The 21,135-nt window shown below is 41.0% G+C and overlaps 1 protein-coding gene and 1 long non-coding RNA gene across 2 annotated transcripts in view; both read right to left on the bottom strand.

The window, feature by feature from the left end:
- LOC138950367 (uncharacterized) overlaps window positions 1-20,747 on the bottom strand; it is a 54,746-nt gene extending 33,999 nt beyond the window's left edge. Inside the window, exons 1-3 of the mRNA XM_070322106.1 lie at window positions 20,593-20,747; window positions 2,446-2,685; window positions 141-314 (exon numbers count right to left, since the gene is read on the bottom strand). Of these exons, the coding sequence (XP_070178207.1) occupies window positions 141-314; window positions 2,446-2,685 (414 nt within the window). The 5' untranslated portion in view covers window positions 20,593-20,747. The remainder of the gene's footprint in view (window positions 1-140; window positions 315-2,445; window positions 2,686-20,592) is intronic.
- Window positions 4,974-10,808, bottom strand: LOC138950365 (uncharacterized). Its single transcript, XR_011450627.1, has 4 exons — window positions 10,564-10,808; window positions 9,963-10,036; window positions 8,316-8,442; window positions 4,974-7,751 (listed from the first exon to the last, which is right to left on the bottom strand). It is a non-coding gene; the product is annotated as an uncharacterized lncRNA (long non-coding RNA).
- Window positions 20,748-21,135: the final 388 nt, after the last annotated feature.

The raw sequence follows: 21,135 nt of genomic DNA, 5'->3' as shown, positions 1-21,135 counted from the left end.
TCTCTTCCATCCCCCCCCCCCCCCCCCGCCTTGTCTCCGCCCTACACACCTTGACATCTGCATGACCACGTGAACACATACCTGCAACACACCAAACAACACACCATACAACACACCATACAACATAACACACAACATACCTGCAACGTTGTCAAGGACTCTACCGGACCAGCCGCATCCCTCTTTGATGCATGGGGGTAAAAACGGTGGCCACCGTCCGGCCCCCTCTCTCCCCCTCTCTCCCTCCCCCCGCTGTCCAAATCCTCCGTCAGCTGGTACAGTGTGTGCACAAGACGACGCGTCTCCTCACCATCCTGGGCAGACAAACACTCTTGGAAAATGACTGACTATTAGGGTTTAACGTCCTCTTAGACCAACTGGTCTATATTGGGACAGGTATTGGTAATACGCTGAAGATATGGTGTGATACTTTGATTCGAACAAGCCCGCTGTGGCTATCTTCTTCGACACACCAGCATTGGGTTTGTCTCGTCAAAGAAGCGAAATACGATCATGATAATCAGAGACGAGAGATGATGCATGCGTGACGGTGTCTTCGTGTTTTCCAAGCCCTGAGACTTTCGCTGTGAACGTGGGATCTTTTTCGTGCGCATGTGTGCACACGGGGGTGTTCGAACTCCGAAGAGAGTCTGCACAAAGTTGACTCCGAGAAATAAATCTCTCGCCGAACGTGGGGATCAAACCCACGCTGATTGCGACCAACTGGCTACAAAGCCAGCGCGCTACCGACTGAGCTACATCCCCGCCCCAATTGGAAAATATGTTGGTTTAAAGAACCATACGGCCTAAGAAAGAACTCGCTTGAAGCGATATGAATTAATGCAATATTCCATGTTTCGCGCTTTGTTGCTGATGTTGTTGTTGTAGTACTAGTTTTGTTTTCGTTATTCTTATTATTGTTACTTTGATTGGTTTGAATTATGAATCTACAATATAGTCCGCCAATTTATTATTTTGTCCCTAAGAGCAAATTCATAAGTTTTTCTTGTTGTGCTCTTTTATTAAACAAAAATACATTCCATGGCTTTGTAATCTTGTATCGAAATAAAATACCATTTAAACCATGCGAGATTAATTAACACATTTAGTCAATCTGTCGGCCTGAAACTAAAACATCAACACTGAAAACCTGTCATCCCTAAGACTACACATAGTAAGGCTTGACTAGCCAATACTCGAACACCGAGACGGATTGCGCTCGTCTCGGCGAAGCGCGCAAACGTAGTACCCTATTTGCATTCACTGATTTTCTTTAATTCTGGGCACATGTTCTAAATTAACATGGTATCTATATACTTTAGGGTTCAGAAGAAAATGAAACATCCATTGAACTCACTTTAATCTGTTATTGAAAATTCAATTTGACAAATTTAACGCGAAAACCTATACATCATCTTTCAGACATCCTAGCTGAAATGCAGTCCCATCGTCAGTGCTGATTCAAAGATTGCATCGCCAAAATGTCAATTACTTTGGTTGCAAAAAAGAGGTCGTGACAGTGTCGCCTCAACGTTCACTTAAAGCCGGATATGACGTCATCAAAAAACATTCGTTGAATAATCGAAAACTACTAATATCACTTCAGATATGTTTTAATGAATCGCTCTACATATACACACAGACACAGACACAGACAAATTTAGACACACTGTGACACGCACACACACACACACACACACACTCACACACTCGTGCTCTCAGTCTCTCTCTCTCTCTCTCTCTCTCTCTCTCTCTCTCTCTCTCTCTCTCTCTCTCTCTCAATCTCACACTCTCTCTCCCCCACCCCTCTCTCTCTCTCAGTCTCTCAGTCTATCTCTCTCTCTCACACTCTCTCTCTCTATCTCTCTCACTATGACTCTCTCTCTCTCTCTCTCTCTCTCTCTCTCTCTCTCAATCTCACACTCTCTCTCCCCCACCCCTCTCTCTCTCTCTCAGTCTCTCAGTCAGTCTCTCTCTATCTCACACTCTCTCTCTCTATCTCTCTCACTATGACTCTCTCTCTCTCTCTCTCTCTCTCTCTCTATATATATATATATATATATGTGTGTGTGTGTGTGTGTGTGTGTGTGTGTGTGTGTGTGTGCATGTGTGTGTGCATGTGTGTGTGCATGTGTGTGTGTGTGCATGTGTGTGTGTGTGTGTGTGTGTGTGTGTGTGTGAGTTTATGTGTGCATGTGTGTGTGTATGTGTGGGTGTGGATGTGTGTGTGTGTGTATGTGCGCAGTCTTTGCTTTCGTTTACAATTATTCTCTGTATATGTTCCAAGGACAGGTTGGAAGATTAGGCTAAGCCTAAAACCTTTATCCTTATGTAATAAAGTTCTGAGTTCTGAGTTCTGAGTTCTCTCTCTCTCTCTCTCTCTCTCTCTCTCTCTCTCTCTCTCTCTCTCTCTCTCTCTCTCTCTCTCTCTCTACTAAAACCAACCTGCTGTGTAAGGGACAGTTTGATGTCCACGTCATCCATACGTCGCTGTGTGTACACCGACATGACGACGAACGCACCCACGTGGGCACACACCAGACCCAGAAGCACACGGGAGATAACCGCTGAGCTGTCGCGACCCCTCTCCTTTCTGCTGCCATTGCTTGTCTCCCTTCCTCGATCTCGCGGTGTGGTGCTCTCCGTCTCGGTCGGAATAGATTTTGCGTTGGTGGTTGGTTGCATCTGTGATTAAAAACGAAAAACGATTTTTTTTTCTTTTTGAGCGCTGAATTGTTTGGGTCAAAAGTGGTTCGTATGGGTATTTTTCAGGCAAAAAATGTGTGTGTGAGTGTGTGTGTTTTTGTTTCTTTTTTTAAACTTCTTAATAATTATGTGACAGAAAAACTTCAGCGCTTACATTTCATGTGGGTAGCGCAACTCTTGTGGCTGCAAGATTTTGCACCAAGAGAAAGCGACCCTATTTCCCAGCAATGGGATAATAAAACATAGGACCAAAAGGGAACACATCCTGCTTAGGATGTTATATCCTTCCTCTTACACACATACCAACATGCATCAGTCTGACAATAATCTGTGAAGAATAGTCATTAGTTTTGTTGCTGATTTATTTCATCCCCCCCAACAATAGGAATCAGCCCGGCTGCTTGCAAACAACAGGATATCCGTAGTGCGTGTACAATTCTCTGCATATCTGAGGATCTCATGGGTTCAGGAGACGAGAAATAATAACAACAAACAAACGAACAATCGTCCTGTTCAGCGGAAACTCTAACTAAGTCGACGTTATTTATCTTATGCATTCATTACTTTCTTTCTGGGTTTATTTTAATGCGCGCAAGTACCCCCCCCCCCCCCACACACACACACACCATACACATCATGCACGCACTGACGCCAGCACGCACGCACGCACACACACACACACACACACACACACACACACCAAAGCATGTGTTTAACAGTACCCAGTATCAATAATTTGTTTTTTATCAATAATTTGTGGACCTCCTAGTATTCAAAGGAAGTTTGGTCTGACAGTGATAAGGAATAGAGGCGTCTTTACAACAACCAAGAAACTAAGTCCATCTCACGATGAACACGAGCCGAAATCATATGCACTCGACTTATGAAATAGAAAGAAATCAAATACGACGAAGAGAAGAAAAAGTTTGAAAGTACCATTGAACTTCCATGTCGGCGTGTGGCTGAGCTTAAAATAGGAATGTTGTTGCAATCTGTTAGGCACTTTCCCCTTTTGACAGGTAGTTTTTGCATGTACAGCAAAACACGGCCTTTTTTACAAATCCTACAGACTGTCGGAAACTTCGCATGCTCTCTTGTAAACGCCATGTCAGTGAAACATTGATTCTGAAACAAAAATCTATGGCATGAATGACAATGGAAAGACGGTCTCTCTCTGATTCCAAGTTCATAATGACAATTATGAAGTGCTGAATTTAGAAAATCTGTAGATGAAGTAAAATCATTTGAATGTTGGGTTGTTGAAACTTCATAACAAACAGCCACCTCGTCTATATCATTATCTGAAAGAATGCAAACTTCCTTTGAAACACCAACATTTGTATGGAAAACTTCTGTTTCTGTCATCTTTGATTTCATTTGACAACTTGGACTGATGGCATCTTCCAGAGATATATCCATTACTTTCAACTTGCGCCTCTTTGTATTCCTGTAAGCCTGCCACTTATTTGTGAAAAGAAACGTTTGATACTTTTACCAAACAGTTAGTATAATGCACGATTTACCTGTATTCGTCTTTAAATTCTGCAAGACTGAACACTGGGCGAAAAGTGGCGTTTTGTATCTTACAAAACTACTCAAAATCCCAACAAAACTTCAAGTTTCAATGGGTTTATCACATTTTGGTGTTCACGACAACGCCAGATTTTGATTGGATTTTGTTGAAGTTATCGCTGCGAAATTGCCTGGAATTTCAGCGCGTTTTGCGACGGTCAAAACATCATGTTAAACCATGTTACAGCATGTCTGTAACATGCAAAAATGTCAAGTTTTGATGGCATTAAAGCTTTGGTTTAACGCCAAGTAACATCATGTTATCGTAGACTTAACTTGCAAAACTGCTTGTTTTGGTGGTGTTACAGCTTGCTTGTAATGTGATTAACATCATGTTATTGCTGGTTTAACATGCAAAACCCCATGTTATGTTGGTGTTAAAGATTGCTCAAATGCCTATTAACTCCATGTTATGTTGGTGTTAAAGCTTGCTCAAATGCCTATTAACACCATGTTAGTTGGTGTTAGGCTTGATTATTAATGTAAAAAAACACCATGTTATGACGTTCACATAATTGTTTTCACCTGGATGGAATTTTGTGGAAAAGAAAGCATGTTGTTTGGGAATTGTGTGCGGGTTTCATGCTTGGATATTGCACTTTGCTGACTTGTCACAGGTCAATTGACATTTAACAATATTAGTTTTCAAATGCATCATCCTTCACACATTATGTAAACATCTTTAACATTAACACTTTGGTTGTAAAATTATTGCACTTTATTCAAACAGGACAAAAACAAAAATGCTGATTCACAATGTACAATAGCAAAGGACTATTTTGAGTGGAGACAGTGTTCATCCACACTATAATTGGATAAGCTAAAATAAATTATTCAAATCGGTGAAGGCCACATGAAATGAAAACACACCATCAGTAAATTACTTCCCTTGTGATTAAGAGCGTCATGCCCATAAAAGCCATATAAGTTTTAGCCCATGTGAGTGTGTGTTGGGAGGGGGGGGGGGGGGGCAGATGCCCTGTGAAAACATTGGCCATAGATATATATGTGAATTACTTCCCTTGGGTATGAACATTTATGAATGATTAAATGGGTGAAAGAAGGCCATACAAAATAACAAGAAGAGCAAACGCTCGATCGAGTCACTTTCGCAGTTCTGAATATTATATGAGGCATCAGATGGACAGGAAGAAATTGCTATTCACAACACAATGAGTCACGTTCACATAAAATTTGAGCCCGGTCACTTTTATAGTTTCCGAGAAAAGCCCAACGTTAAGTTGTGTGTTGCCGAACAGAAAAGGCTAGTTATCTCCCTTGTTTTTCTGATAACGTTCGTAAAAGGCTACAGATGTAAATACTTTGATGTAAAGAATAATCCTACAAAGTTTCAATCACATCCGATGAACTTTGTCAAAGATATAAAATGTCTAATTTTTCCTTTGACGCTGACCTGTGACCTTGAAAAAGGTCAAAGGTCAACGAAACCATCGTTAAAGTGTAGAGGTCATTGGAGGTCACGACTAAACAAAATATGAGCCCGATCGCTTTGATAGTTTCCGAGAAAAGTCCAACGTTAAGGTGGTGTCTACGGACGGCCGGCCGGCCGGCCGGACAGACTAACACTGACCGATTACATAGAGTCACTTTTTCTCAAGTGACTCAAAAATCAGTAAATAACTAAATCACTTCCCTTGTGAGTAAGAACAGTCACACCAATGTTCCAACTTTTTGCTAAAAATTCGCCCACAATGTGACCTTCAAAGTTGAAAAGGGGTAACTGAACTTCATGTTTGGATGTCATGGAGTCCAACATGTCAGTAAATTTTGAAAGCCCTAGATTCATAAACATCTGAAAACTGCTCAACGTCTTTGCATCACGGCACATTAATAAAAGTAAGAGTTAGTAAGACTGGCCTAACTGCTATGGTGAGGCAGTAATCACTCGTTGATGAATTCTTTTCTTTCTTTATTTGTTGTTTAACGTCGTTTTCAACCATTCAAGGTTATATCGCGACGGGAAAAGGGGGAGATGGGATAGGGGAAAGGGGGAAGATGGGATAGTGCCACTTGTCAATTGTTTCTTGTTCACAAAAGCACTAATCAAAAAACTGCTCCAGGGGCATGCAACGTAGTACAATATATGACCTTACTGGGAGAATGCAAGTTTCCAGTACAAAGGACTTAACATTTCTTACATACTGCTTGACTAAAATCTTTACAAACATTGACTATATTCTATACAAGAAACACTGCTTAATATGTAGGTAAATGCACAACAGGTTGTGAACAGAAAATCCAAAAACGTAAGGTCTTAAAAGCGGGGAAGTTTGAAAAGGGGGGGAGGGGGGGGACCTAAAATGTGGCGATCATAACAACCGGCATGGGTGGCCGAGTGGTAACGCACTTGCGCTCGGAATCGAGAGGTTGCGTGTTCGACCCTGGGTCAGGCCGCTATTTTCTCCCCCCTTTCCTAACCTAGGTGGTGGGTTCAAGTGCTAGTCTTTCGGATGAGACGAAAAACTGAGGTCCCTTCGTGTACACTACATTGGGGGTGCACGTTAAAGATCCCACGATTGACAAAACGGTCTTTCCTGGCAAAATTGTAATCTTTCTTTATTTGGTGTTTAACGTCGTTTTCAACCACGAAGGTTATATCGCGACGGGCAAAATTGTATAGGCATAGCTAAAAATGTCCACCAAATACCCGTGTGACTTGGAATAATAGGCCGTGAAAAGTAGGATATGCGCCGAAATAGCTGCGATCTGCTGGCCGATGTGAATGCGTGATGTATTGTGTAAAAAAATTCCATCTCACACGACATAAATAAATCCCTGCGCCTTGAATATGTGCGCGATATAAATTGCATTAAAAAAAATCAAAACAAAATCCCTGCGCTTAGAACTGTACCCACGGAATACGCGTGATATAACTATAAGCCTCATATTGATTGATTGATTGATAATTTATCTAACAAAGTTCATTCTGAAATCTTCTTCAGCGTTTGATTATGGAGAGACTAAATCCTCAGTTCAGATGTGGTCTTAACTCCTTGTCTCCCAGGTACGGATATATCCGTACCCACTCATATGGCTCTATCTGACCAGGTATGGATATATATCCGTACACACAGTCACTATGTACATTGCATCTGTTCTCATTCGGCACATATCCGCATCCTGCTTAGACGGTTAGCTTCAGTCGCTTCCTGTAACGTTGATCTAACGCCAGCATTCTAGCCTGTTGATACACAGTTTCTACAATTCAGAGTGACCTGCTGCAGCACAGCTGGTCTCGGCTTAAAAAATCTTGGTCAACATAGATGGGGTACAAAGTGTTATAAAATAAAGCGTCCTTCCAAAGTCGATGACAGGTCCCCAGAGTATTCACAAAATTATATGGTACTGGAAGCCTTGCATGGCGACGAAAAAGATGTCCACGCCTACATGAAGAAGTATCCTTCACGGCTTCAGCGGAAACAGTCGGCTGGGGATGAGGACTAATGGTGAACCTATGTAAAAAATATAGACAAGAACAAAAATATGTCAATGGGAAAACAAAGAAAGAAGTAGAGAAGGACCTCCCCACCTTAACACAGTGAAAATGAAAAACACATGTGAATGTACTTATGTTTTAAACCCCCCCCCCCTCCAATTAAGACCAATTATCCAAGATATTTTTCAGTCCTCAAAGGAGAATTTCACTGTTCTCACGGAACCCTCAAGAAAACTGAGCTGTGCTAATATATTATATAACTGCAAACATCCCTCAAATTCAATATTGCAAGCCACTATACATTCCTCATATTAAAGGCACATTCCTTCATGCTCACGTGTGAAAACTAACATAAGTTCGTGTATCTATTTATAATAATAATAATAATAATAATAATAACGGGCATTTATAAAGCGCCTTATCAGAAGTTCAAAGCGCGTGACAACAATACATGTATAAAAAAATTCATACAATCACTGTCAGATTCAAACAACACATCATGCACATCTCACATCCCCAGACTCTATGCTAAGGCCAACAAAACAAAATAGTCTGTTTACGGTATCCCAACCGACCCCACCTGTATCTGTTCCTTGCTGTTCTCCAAGAGACACCATGGTGCAGCAAGCTGAAGGGTGTCCTGTCGTATTTCCTCGGAAGTTGTAGTAGGCAACCAGGTTAGGAGCAGGAGGTGGGGGACGACTGACCTGCAGCAGAATTCAAATCAATTAGTCAAGTCACTATGACATATCTTTATTGTTATCGCCACACCAACCCTAATTTTTTCCTTCCATACTGTACAGGGTCCCCACTGGTTTTTAGAAACAAAATTCCATGACTTTTCCATGACTTTCCATGAGCCTCAATAACATTTTCCATGACTAGATCCACAGGTCGCCATTTCCGAACACGCAAACTTTTTACGTCTTGTCACTGCCAGTTTTGACACTGGCTTGCTTTGCACTGAATTTGAGTCAGTTTCTACGCAGTGTCTCTTCGACAAGCAAGTCAAGCATTTGCTACGCAGTCAGATTATCGGTAATGTTTGCTGGTCCTGTCATTTCACTAAACTGGACCAGCCACTGTTTGTATCCATCTGCACTTTCGTAAATTCCGTTTCGTAACCGTCACTGTGACTTGACGAACTGTCATTTTTTTCACCGCGATACACAGTTCATTGCGAAGATCTTCCTCGGTAATCCGTTCCAATTCTGCATACTTTTTGTTGTCAAGAAACAACTCGAAAGAAAGTTTCAAACTCATCATCCTCCATCTTGCTTGTCGAAGCGCTAAAGTACTTTATCGATGCAAAAACAAAAAACTTTGACGAAACCGACTCAAATGCAGCGCAGACGACACGACGAGATAACGGAAGGAAGTGAGCCTCGCTTTGGCTCAAGTGCCGTTAAAAATACCGTTATTCTCGTATGCAAATACGAACGAGAAGTTGGTCATACGAACAAGCCTTGTGCTGGAGACGCAAATCGCAGGGGGGGGGGGGGGGGGGGGGGGGGTGGAATGGCTGGGCAACGAAAATCGCCGCTGGCGTGCTAAAGGTTAATTTTTCTTTCTTTCTTATTTTTTTTAAATTCCATGACTTTCCATGACTTGAATTGAAATTCCATGACTTTCCAGGCCTGGAAAATTAAAAATCAAATTCCATGACTTTCCAGGTTTTCCATGACCTGTACGAACCCTGCTGTATTTGTTATCCTGAGAGAGAAAAATCCATGTTGCAGACTCAACTGGAAAAATTCCCTTCTCCATCATCTAGTGGACAGAGCTCACATGATTTCAAACAAATCTTTTTTTAAAGTCACATACTTTGTGCGACAGTGTTAGTTTACTGCAACTGTAATTTATAAATAGCAAATTAATAAATATCACTTATCACTATCAGATAATCAGCTAAATGCCTGGCAGATGACCCTCATTCAAAGTGAGTCGTGGCTAAACCATGAAACTAGAAAAACAGGTTATACAGTGGAACACCCCTTTTAAGACCTCCAATAATCTGAGAAAATTCAGTCTTAAAAAGGAGGGAGTCTTAAAAGGGGGGTAATTTTACAGAGGTTATGAACAGAAAGTCTGAGAAAACAAGGTCTTTAAAAGGAGGGAGTCTTAAATTGGGGGGTCTTAACAGGGGGGTTCCACTGTACCACAATATAAATCTCACACTGACAGCGGACAAAAACTGAGAAAACACCCAGTATACATCGGTACTCACAAAAGAGTTACAAGTAGCATCTCCAGGAGCCGAAATCCCAAGCCCTTGATATCTGCACTTTTAGCATCTTGTACCTGGAATAGTATGAAGATAACATGTCATTGTCACTGTCAGTAAATCACTATATCAAAATTATCAATATCATATGATTACTTACTAAAATAACTTTATGAAGTGATCTAGCACTGTCAATGGCAATAGTATCATGACAGTTTGACAGTGAGATTACGATTAATCATCCTCATTTACAAATAACATAGATCAGTTCTAATGTAGTACCTGTTTGTAGTGAACTCACCAGCAGGAGTATTGAATGTATTAATTGCGCATTACTGAATCCATGCACCCACATGATACATGTAGTCTCTTACTAATTTGCAAAACCATAATGACTTCAAACCTCTGATGAATTACATAACTCATTTATGAAGAGTAGTTAATACTAATAGTTGTAGTACAAACCCAAGTTTGTGTGCGTGTTTGTATGTGTGGGTGGGGGTGTCGAGGGGGGTGGGTGGGACGGTTACCGACGGTTCACCCACAAAAATGTACACTTACTAAGTAACACTTAAAGTAACTATTTTCAAAGCTTCTTGCTTACCTTGGAATAGTGTCAAGCAGCTTATGTTGTGTCTAGATCAGCCATCAGATCTTCACACTCAGCGGGGTCAGCCTGCACATGCTGCAAACTGGACATGCCTGCAATTCTTGAGTAACCAATCTGTTGTTGCGGAGACAACGGAACCATGCTCAAGTCAGGTCCAACTGAAATAAAAGCATATTGTTAGCTGATAAATGATTTGGTCAAGCAAAACCATGCGGTATTTTTTTAATAAAATATTTAAATTTAGGCAAGCGATTCACAGAGCGCAGCGCGGCAATTCACAGAGCGCGGCACGTTGTGCAGCGCAGCGATTCCCAGAGCGCGGCTATTGCTCTCACCAGCGCAGATTGTTGATGCGCTTTATTTTTGTACATGTATGCATGATTATCAGCAACATTTTACACTCTTTCTTTGGACATGCAAAAGCAACTTCAGGGCTGCAAGACTACAAAATTGCACTTTATGCAGACTGAATATATATATACGCGTTCAAATCAACTGGAAAAAAAACCCACGCTGAAAAAATGATCTGCGCATGCGCGAATTCCAAAATGGCTGCTGAAGTGTTAACTGGTGTGACACCGATTAACAGTTCCGCGGCACTGTACTCGGATAATTGTTTAAAAACGTCATCCCAGTTTAAAAACTCAGCTCCTTTCCATATATAGTAGAAGCCATTGCAATGACATGTAGTGATATGAGTATTAGTATGACTGCCAAGTATTCAAGGCCGGTGTCACAAACTGAAAACTCTGCCTGAACAATCCTTCTCATTGCGGTCAATGCGCATGCGCTAACATGGGGAGATTAATCAGGTCGTGAACAACCTAACCCTTAGCCTTACCCTAACCCATGGTTCGATCGGTCAAAGGGTCGCATTTTTGTAAGTCCAAGATTGGCGCATGCGCATTGACCGCAATGAGAAGGATTGTTCAGCAGAGGTAGGCACGTTTTTACATCGACGCGGCGATATACTGGTGAATTCAGTTGAAAGAGTGAGAGAGAGAGAATGGCTCAGCTCTGTTTTTCGTTTTATTGACAGTTTTATTTCTCAAATAGATCAGATAGATGTAGCTGTTGTAAACTTTGCGATTGTGAAGGAAATGTATCGGCAGAATACATCGCGCGTCGTGAATCGCAGCGTTCCTCGTAGCGCAGCGCGTTGTAAATCGCAACGCTGCACAAAGCGACGCGCGCTGTGAATCCACTTCGTTAAATTTATGTATACCTCGCTGATGCAAAAATAATGTACTTATTAACTATTAGCATTTAGCTGGTCATTCAAACCATAGCTTGTTTAAAGCTAGTAGTAGCAGTAGTATTTAGTACTAGTAGTAATGATTTAGTAAAATACTACTATAGTAGAACTCGAACTCCTATTTTGCTAGTAAATTACTAATTAGTGCACACAAGAACAACCATGGCAGTTGGCAATGGCACTGGCAGAATACGATCAAATATCATTATTAGTCTCACCATGGGTTGACGTCCCATCAAAATGAATCACTGAATGAATTAGGGACTGAATCAAACTTCAGAGACATCATTACAATTTTTCACAAAGACTGATTTTCAGCAAACAGCCATGTTTACCTGTACAAATGTATAGTGCTATCACTATGACTATGAGTATGACAGTGTGGTAACTGGTAAGCTTAGTATTTGGTTCGAGCACAGGCGAAAGGTATCGTCCACTGGACCACCAGACTACTTTCATACTCATAGAAAGTTGTGGTCCAGTGAAGGATACCTTCCGCCTGTGGTTCGAGACAGAGACAAAGTTGAAACTTAATTCGAGAAGCCAAACGGCTGACGAATACTTACGTATTTTGAGCAAAACCCACACACGTCGACCACAAGTTGATGTCTGCTGGAGTACGTAGTCATAAAAACGTCCATAAAGCTTGGTTTTGAAACGTTTCTTAGCACGAGTTAGATTTATCCGCCATGTTTGATAACATTTTACTGCACATGGCGCATGCGCGGTCTGCGCGACTTTACCAAACTATCGCCGGCACAGGCCACTGGCACTGATCTAAAAAGAGAGACTGACAAGTACAGGCACCTTATGGTGACTGATAACCCGACAGGCACAACCATGCTGTCGTTGTACGTTGTTGTGTTTTGTAGTTGTTATATTTAGTCAAGTTTTGACTAAATATTTTAACATCGAGGGGGAATCGAAACGAGGGTCGTGGTGTATGTGCGTGTGTGCGTGTGTGTGTCTCTGTGTGTGTGTAGAGCGATTCAGACTAAACTACTGGACCGATCTTTATGAAATTTGACATGAGAGTTCCTGGGTATGAAATCCCCGAACGTTTTTTTCATTTTTTTGATAAATGTCTTTGATGACGTCATATCCGGCTTTTCGTGAAAGTTGAGGCGGCACTGTCACGCCCTCATTTTTCAACCAAATTGGTTCAAATTTTGGTCAAGTAATCTTCGACGAAGCCCGGACTTCGGTAATGCATTTCAGCTTGGTGGCTTAAAAATTAATTAATGACTTTGGTCATTAAAAATCTGAAAATTGTAAAAAAAAAATAAAAATTTATAAAACGATCCAAATTTACGTTTATCTTATTCTCCATCATTTGCTGATTCCAAAAACATATAAATATGTTATATTCGGATTAAAAACAAGCTCTGAAAATTAAATATATAAAAATTATTATCAAAATTAAATTGTCCAAATCAATTTAAAAACACTTTCATCTTATTCCTTGTCGGTTCCTGATTCCAAAAACATATAGATATGATATGTTTGGATTAAAAACACGCTCAGAAAGTTAAAACAAAGAGAGGTACAGAAAATTAAGCGTGCTATCCTTCTTAGCGCAACGAATACCCCGCTCTTCTTGTCAATTTCACTGCCTTTGCCATGAGCGGTGGACTGACGATGCTACGAGTATACGGTCTTGCTGAAAAATGGCATTGCGTTCAGTTTCATTCTGTGAGTTCGACAGCTACTTGACTAAATATTGTATTTTCGCCTTACGCGACTTGTTTCAAGTTCAGATGATGAGGCCGTGTGCCAAAAGCAACTAATTAAAAGTGTGTGTGTGTGTGTGTAAAGCCGAGCGGTGGTAGCTTCACGTAGCTCCTAATATGGACCGGCTCCTAATATGGACCACCTCCTGTACCCTGAAAAACTAACGGCGCTTGAGCGCTCAAAAAAGTTTTGTTCGCTGTATTGCAGAAACACAAATCTCAAAACCGTTAGGCTTTTTCTCTTTTTTTCACTCAGTTTGGCAGCGTTCACTCTAAACGGCTTTGCCGCCGAAAACGGACTCGTTTCTGTCCACAGCCAAAGCTTTTGTCACACAAAAATTGCTATATATGACAGCTAAGACCGCATTTGTTACATTTTAGCAGGGTTGACCCCGAGTTTTTACCGTGCAAACAAAAAATATTAGCAAGATCTCAAAGTATGTGCGAGTCCCCTAATATGGACCACCTTCAACAAATCGAGAAAAAAAAGCTAAAAGCTATTTTCAATAATTCATTAAGAAGCTTGCTGGAAATAACCTATAACTAGTCCTCGAGATTTAAAAAAAAAAAAGTCTTCTTTTCGTGGAAGTTGATAATTTCACTTATTTTCACTCTGTTTTTGATAAGCTTCTTTAGTTTCCTGGTGTGCTTCAAATAATGCTCTCATCAACCCGAAACAGATCAATCTAAAGCATATTTGAATTAGACTGACTTGTACACTAAGTTGTATCATGTTATTTTGAAGTATAGGGGGCTTTTTACAGTGATTTGTGAAGGCCGCTTCACTGATCCATATTAGGCGCCCAGGCTCCTATTATGGACCATTTGTGATTTTGTCTGTATTTAATTTTTGTGGAATGTTTATCAAAGCTATTTCACTCTAATTAGGCCTAACGGTTAACCTAAGAGAAAAGGACTACCAAACACAAAATAAAACTTCTTCGCAAGAAAACAAGCAAGTTATCAGCATGAAACAACAAGTCGCGTAAGGCGAAAATACAATATTTAGTCAAGTAGCTGTCGAACTCACAGAATGAAACTGAACGCAACGCAACGCAGCAAGCCCGAAAACTCGTAGCATCGTCACTCCACTGCCCGTGGCAAAGGCAGTGCACGTGGAATTGACAAGAAGAGCGGGGTATTCGTTGCGCTAAGAAGGATAGCACGCTTTTCTGTACCTCTCTTTGTTTTAACTTTCTGAGCGTGTTTTTAATCCAAACATATCATATCTATATGTTTTTTGAATCAGGAACCGACAAGGAATAAGATGAAAGTGTTTTTAAATTGATTTGGACAATTTAATTTTGAAAATAATTTTTATATATTTAATTTTCAGAGCTTGTTTTTAATCCGAATATAACATATTTATATGTTTTTGGAATCAGAAAATGATGGAGAATAAGATAAACGTAAATTTGGATCGTTTTATAAATTTTTATTTTTTTTTACAATTTTCCGATTTTTAATGACCAAAGTCATTAATTAATTTTTAAGCCACCAAGCTGAAATGCAATACCGAACCCCGGGCTTTGTCGAAGATTACTTGACCAAAATTTCAACCAATTTGGTTGAAAAATGAGGGCGTGACAGTGCCGCCTCAACTTTCACGAAAAGCCGGATATGACGTCATCAAAGACATTTATCAAAAAAAGGAAAAAAACGTTCGGGGATTTCATACCCAGGAACTCTCATGTCAAATTTCATAAAGATCGGTCCAGTAGTTTAGTCTGAATCGCTCTACACACACACACACACACACACACGCACGCACACACACACGCACGCGCGCACGCACATACACCACGACCCTCGTTTCGATTCCCCCTCGATGTTAAAATATTTAGTCAAAACTTGACTAAATATAAAAAGTGGTCCATATTAGGAGCCCTTCCTAACTGTCTGTGTCTGCGTCGAAGATGTTACCGTGAATGTGTTTTTAAAAGACATTTGACAGGACGGCATTCAAACCACACGCACCAGACACGAACCGACGAACAAAATACTTCTGACAACAAAATGTAAAATCAATTAACAAGAGTGTAGTAAGATTCCAAATTGTATTCAGACCAAAACAACAATCATAAAAATATACATGGGTTCTTTCATATGTGTGTGTGTGTGTGTGTGTTGATGATGATAACTAGTTTTAACGTCCTCTTAGAACTGCAACTTGCTTTAGGACAGGTAGAGTTAATATGCTTTATGTGGGGACAAGACACTGAACAAACATGCAACCAGAGAACACATATATGATCGTGTTATAATTATATCTGGAAGTCTGTTGCGATATTTCAAAATGGGGATGGAAGTGAAGATTGTGTACGCGGAATATGGTTGGACTGGAGCGGTTTTGTTGGCTTATTTTTTTTTTAATTTTTGTTATGTGGGATATTGTTATATTTTTGGCGGAATAGGTAAGTAAATAGATAACTGGAAAAATAATACAATGAAGAAGAAAAAGCTCGGTGTGAGGAACGGAGATCAGGGTTTTTTAAAACAGATATCCTATTTCAGCCTTCTACTATTGAGAGACACAGGGTGTATGCCAGCTTCCATTGAAGCGTGCAATGTTTATCTAAAAAAAAACTCATGGGGTTTCAGGTTATGTTCGTTGACAAGGGTGTGTAGGTTGCAGAAATCTTGCTGGAGTGATTGGCAGCGGTCAAAGAGGTGTAACAAAGATATAAACTGTCCACATTCACAGAGACGGGGAAAGCACTTGTGAGCGCATCCATGGCCATCCGTGCGAATTCTGAGAAGTATTTTAAGGAGGGAGGTGGGGAGTGTAGGCCTGTTTTGTTTTGTTTGTCGGGGCAGAATAAGCCAACCATGGGCATTGCCTTCTATTTTCAATTCTGTTTCCCAGTCCCAGTGACGCCAGGCAACTTTGGCCATTTTGTGTTTTGCTCCCGTCTTTGTTAATTTTATGTCATGAAATGCTGCTTGATCTGTAACAGCCTCTTTTGCTTCTCTGTCAGCCATATCCTTGCCTCTGATCCATGTGTGTCAGGGGAAGTACGTAGCCTAAGGGTCAGTTCTGTTCAAGAGGCAATGATCTGGTGACAGAGGAACAATATTTCCTCTGAAGCTCTTCCCGGTTTCTGGAACCATTTTGAAGAGCAGTTATGCTGGTTTTGAGTCGGAGAGAATCACGACTCTTGTTGGAGGTCGAGGGGGGTCATTGATATAGTGGCATGCTCTTAAGATAACGTAGCCAGCATTTCTGCAGTGAAAATGGACACATCCTTGTTGAGTTTAATTTTTTAAACTTATTTTGAGGTCAGGAATGACAAAAGCACAGTCAGCTTGGTCAACTTTTTTTTTTGAGCCGTCAGTAAATATTTTTAGGTGATCTTTGTTATTGTTTGAGATTATTTCTTTTACTATTGATGAGACAAGTACATGGTTATCTTTTTTTTGTTACACCCAGATCATGATCAGGGATGATAATGGGGGATTCCATGAACCAAAATGGGAAGGGGTGAATGGGAATGTGGGCCATCCTACCTGGGTTTACCCCCACTTTCTTGAAATATCGGTTGAACATATAGTCTGCTAGTGGGATCGTTGCTTCGTGTATTTTGGGTGTTTTTCTTTTTAGGTTTTGGTAAGAGGCCGAGGTTATTGTGTCGAACTCAGCAGTGACCTCTTCGTTCACAGCATTGTCAAAAGTACTTGCTCTTGATACGTACTGGGCCGACTTTAGTCTTCTTTCTTCATCGAGGGGCAGCCAGCCAGCCTCTTGATACACTAGTTTGTTTATGGAGTCTTTTGGGAGATCAAAGATGAGTTAGAGTGCAGCCATTTCGGCTCTTAGGCACAATAATAGCAAACTAAAGAAGGGGAAGGGAAACGAAAGGGAGGGTAAAAACCACGCACTTCTTTACTCAAACTTCATAAAACCGACTGTAAAACTAACACCGGCTATTCTCCTTTCTCAATCATTATCAAAATCGATCCTAAAACAAAAGAAGTCGCGTAAGGCGAAAATACAACATTTAGTCAAGCTGTCGAACTCACAGAATGAAACTGAACGCAATGCAATTTTTCATCAGTCCACCGCTCGTGGCAAAGGCAGTGGAATTGACAAGAAGAGCGGGGTAGTAGTTGCGCTGAGAAGGATGGCACGCTTTTCTGTACCTCTCTTCGTTTTAACTTTCTGAGCGTGTTTTTAATCCAAACATATCATATCTATATTTTTTTGGAATCAGGAACCGACAAGGAATAAGATGAAAGTGTTTTTAAATTGATTTCGAAAATTTAATTTTGATAAAAAAAATTATATTTTTATTTATATGTTTTTGGAATCAGAAAATGATGTCAGATGAAGAATAAGATGAACGTACATTTGGATCGTTTTATACATTTTTTTTTCTACAATTTTTAGATTTTTAATGACCAAAGTCATTAATTAATTTTTAAGCCACCAAGCTGAAATGCAATATCGAGGTCCGGCCTTTGTCGAAGATTGCTTGACTAAAATTTCAATTAATTTGATTGAAAAATGAGGGTGTGACAGTGCCGCCTCAACTTTTACAAAAAGCCGGATATGACGTCATCAAAGGTATTTATCGAAAAAAATAAAAAAAATGTCCGGGGATATCATACCCAGGAACTCTCATGTAAAATTTCATAAAGATCGGTTCAGTAGTTTGGTCTGAATCGCTCTACACACACACACATGCACACGCACACACACACACACACACACACACACACACACACACACACACACACACCACGACACTCGTCTCGATTCCCCCTCTATGTTAAAACATTTAGTCAAAATTTGACTAAATGTAAAGAGACAGTATGTATTGCATCTAAACACGAGCTAAGTAAAACATTATCAGAAAAGGTAGAGCAAGAAAAATCCCAAAACTCAAATTCGAGTCACTGCAGTTCGTACTGTGTACAAGTTGAGAAAGTTGCAAGTCCAGTCAGAAGCCACCATCTCGGACGGATGTTTCGGGGAGGGGGGGGGGGGGGGGGAAGTAGAACAAATGCCTATCTGTGGTCCTTCGCCGCTTCGAATTCCTTACAGGTCCCACACACATGGGAAAACGATTAACTCGGCGCGGCCAGTACCCCAGCAAAAGTGCAAAGGAATATAGAAGAAAACTAAAATCTGACCGCGCTAAATAGTCAGGTTAGAATGACCTACTTTCTCTGCTCAACGCACGGGCAATGCAGTCTCTCGTGTACACTGTACTGTGACAAGGCTCATAATTATAGAGAAAATAAGAGATACCCCCAAAAATGTTTGTGCACTGCACTTTTTTTCACATTTATAAACTGATGATCAGTGTGTGTATGTGTGTGTTCAGTTGTGTGTGCGTGTGTGTGTGTCAGTTCAAGGGGTGTGTGTGTGTGTCACTGTGTGCCCGTGTGTGTGTGTGTGACGGTCAGTCAGTGTGTGCCCGTGTGTGTGTGTGTGTGTGACGGTCAGTCAGTGTCAGTCACAGTGTGTGTGTGTGTGTGTGTGTGTGTGTGTGCATGTGTGTGCATGTGTGTGTGCCGTGTGCAGTGACAGTGTGAATGTGTGTGACGGTGTGTGTGTGTGTGTATGATGTATGTGCAGTGTGTGTATGTGTGTGTGTGTGTGTGTGTGTGTGTGTGTGTGTGTGTGTGTGTGTGTGTGTGTGACCGTGCTGAGAGAGAAACTAGAGAGAGAGAGAGGGAGCCGATAATCGTCTGATTCTGCAGGTTCGGCACCAGGCTGATGAAAACGCAGAATAATCCATCAAAACAACACTCTAACATCAAGTTTTAGAAACCAGAAAAACTTATCGAAACTCCATAGGTTTCGTGGTGTTTTGCGCACTGCTGAAACGCGTTTAACACGACGTGAATCGCCGTGCGTTAATGTAGCGAAAACGTCCAAAACGCAGACACCCAAACTCGATGTTTTACTGTGTTTTGCAACCCGCTAAAATCTCAGGGATTTTATTGCGTTACGGCAGTTTTTCTAACTTGATGTGAATCGCACAGGTATAATGCCACAAAATTCAGTTGATTAACTTCATGTTTCATGTTATATGCCACGTTATAGTGCCAAAACGTGACTTTTCGCCCAGTGGAAGCGAAAGAGGTCTGTCTCAGTTTTGTCGTCAGTTTGTTGTGTACATTTACACACGCACAACGAACAACACATGCACAGGCCCGAGGGAAGCTCTCCTTTCTTATGTCCGACCATAGACGTATACATGTAGTTTACATGTTTATTAGTCATCTATTTGATTGAATACGTGTATGATATGACGGAGAGTCGCATCGGTTTGATGCCGTGAACCCAACCGTGGCTGTGGCTGTCGTTTGAAGTAGCCTACTTCTTTATAAAGATTCATTTACATTCTACAAGGCATGTTTGGTACCTACTGAATCCTTGTTGCGTGTAGTTTTACGTGGCACGTTGCCCAAAGTTGTATTCTTGAGGAGCATAAAATAAAACGTGTTACAAAGTTATCTCAAAACTCTGCAGTGACTGCTCGCGCAGCAGGTCAGCTAATTATAGCACGCAGCCTCCACAGACAGCTTTCGAGCCGAGACCATATGACTCGCCGCTCCTGCGGCTCGTCAATAAAGATACACATATGCAAGAGTGCAATTGTTGTCATACGACAGTGGGAGATATGACTGATTGTGTAGGCGTGCGGAGGGGGATAATTTATCTGTGTGTGTGTGTGTGTGTGTGTGTGTGTGTGTGTGTGTGTGTGTGTGTGTGTGTGAGTGTGTGTGTGTGTGTGTGTGTGAGTGTGTGTGTGTGTGAGTGTGTGTGTGTGTGTGTGTGAGTGTGTGTGTGTGTGTGTGTGTGTGTGTGAGTGTGTGTGTATGTGTGCGTGCGTGTGTGTGTGTGTGTATGCATCATCATCACATCCACCACCAACCCCTACCACCCCACCTCATCACCCAATTAACCAATTATTGAAACGTGTACACACAGACAGCCCATGCAATGTAAAGTACGTTCGCCCTCGACAGGTCTGGGTGGATAAGCATTTGTTTTCTGGTCAGAAGAGAACAGACGTAACACATTACCTTGGTTGTGGATTTGTCCTTGACAGGAAGTGACCGCACCAGCCACAGTATCAACCCCAGCAGCACCTGGCACACCACAAACACAACTATCGGTCCAATTTTACAACAATACCAATGATTTACGCCTCAGCGGCCATACTGCTCAGTCAAAGGCAGAATTAAGTAGCGGTGACGTAAAGAGTAGTCCAAACTTTCAAATCTTCACTAGCTGTTTAATCTCGTCTGAAGTAAAGCCTGTCGGGTCACGGTTTTTTTTGTAGTTGAAAGAGAACTGCGCATTTGACATGATTTTGTTGATTTGTTCCAAATATGTGTATGTTTTGTGTGCTTGATTAGAATGGGTGTCTTTTTGTAAACGCACTATCAGGGCGAATTCCAAACTTTGCGCAATACGAAATGCTTTGTTCTGTATTCTGACTGTCCTGGCCCCCCCAAAAATGTCAAAGATCTAAAAGAAACGGACAAACAAAATAGCAAACATGCACATAAATAAAGATTGCGATTTGTGTATCGATTTATATATCAAATGCTCATTTAATTTGT

This window comes from Littorina saxatilis, linkage group LG16 (assembly GCF_037325665.1).
Source record: "Littorina saxatilis isolate snail1 linkage group LG16, US_GU_Lsax_2.0, whole genome shotgun sequence".
In the NCBI taxonomy this organism is placed as follows: Eukaryota; Metazoa; Mollusca; class Gastropoda; order Littorinimorpha; family Littorinidae; genus Littorina; species Littorina saxatilis.
Note: the sequence above shows the minus strand (reverse complement) of the source record. Positions and strands in the feature narration are given on the sequence as shown.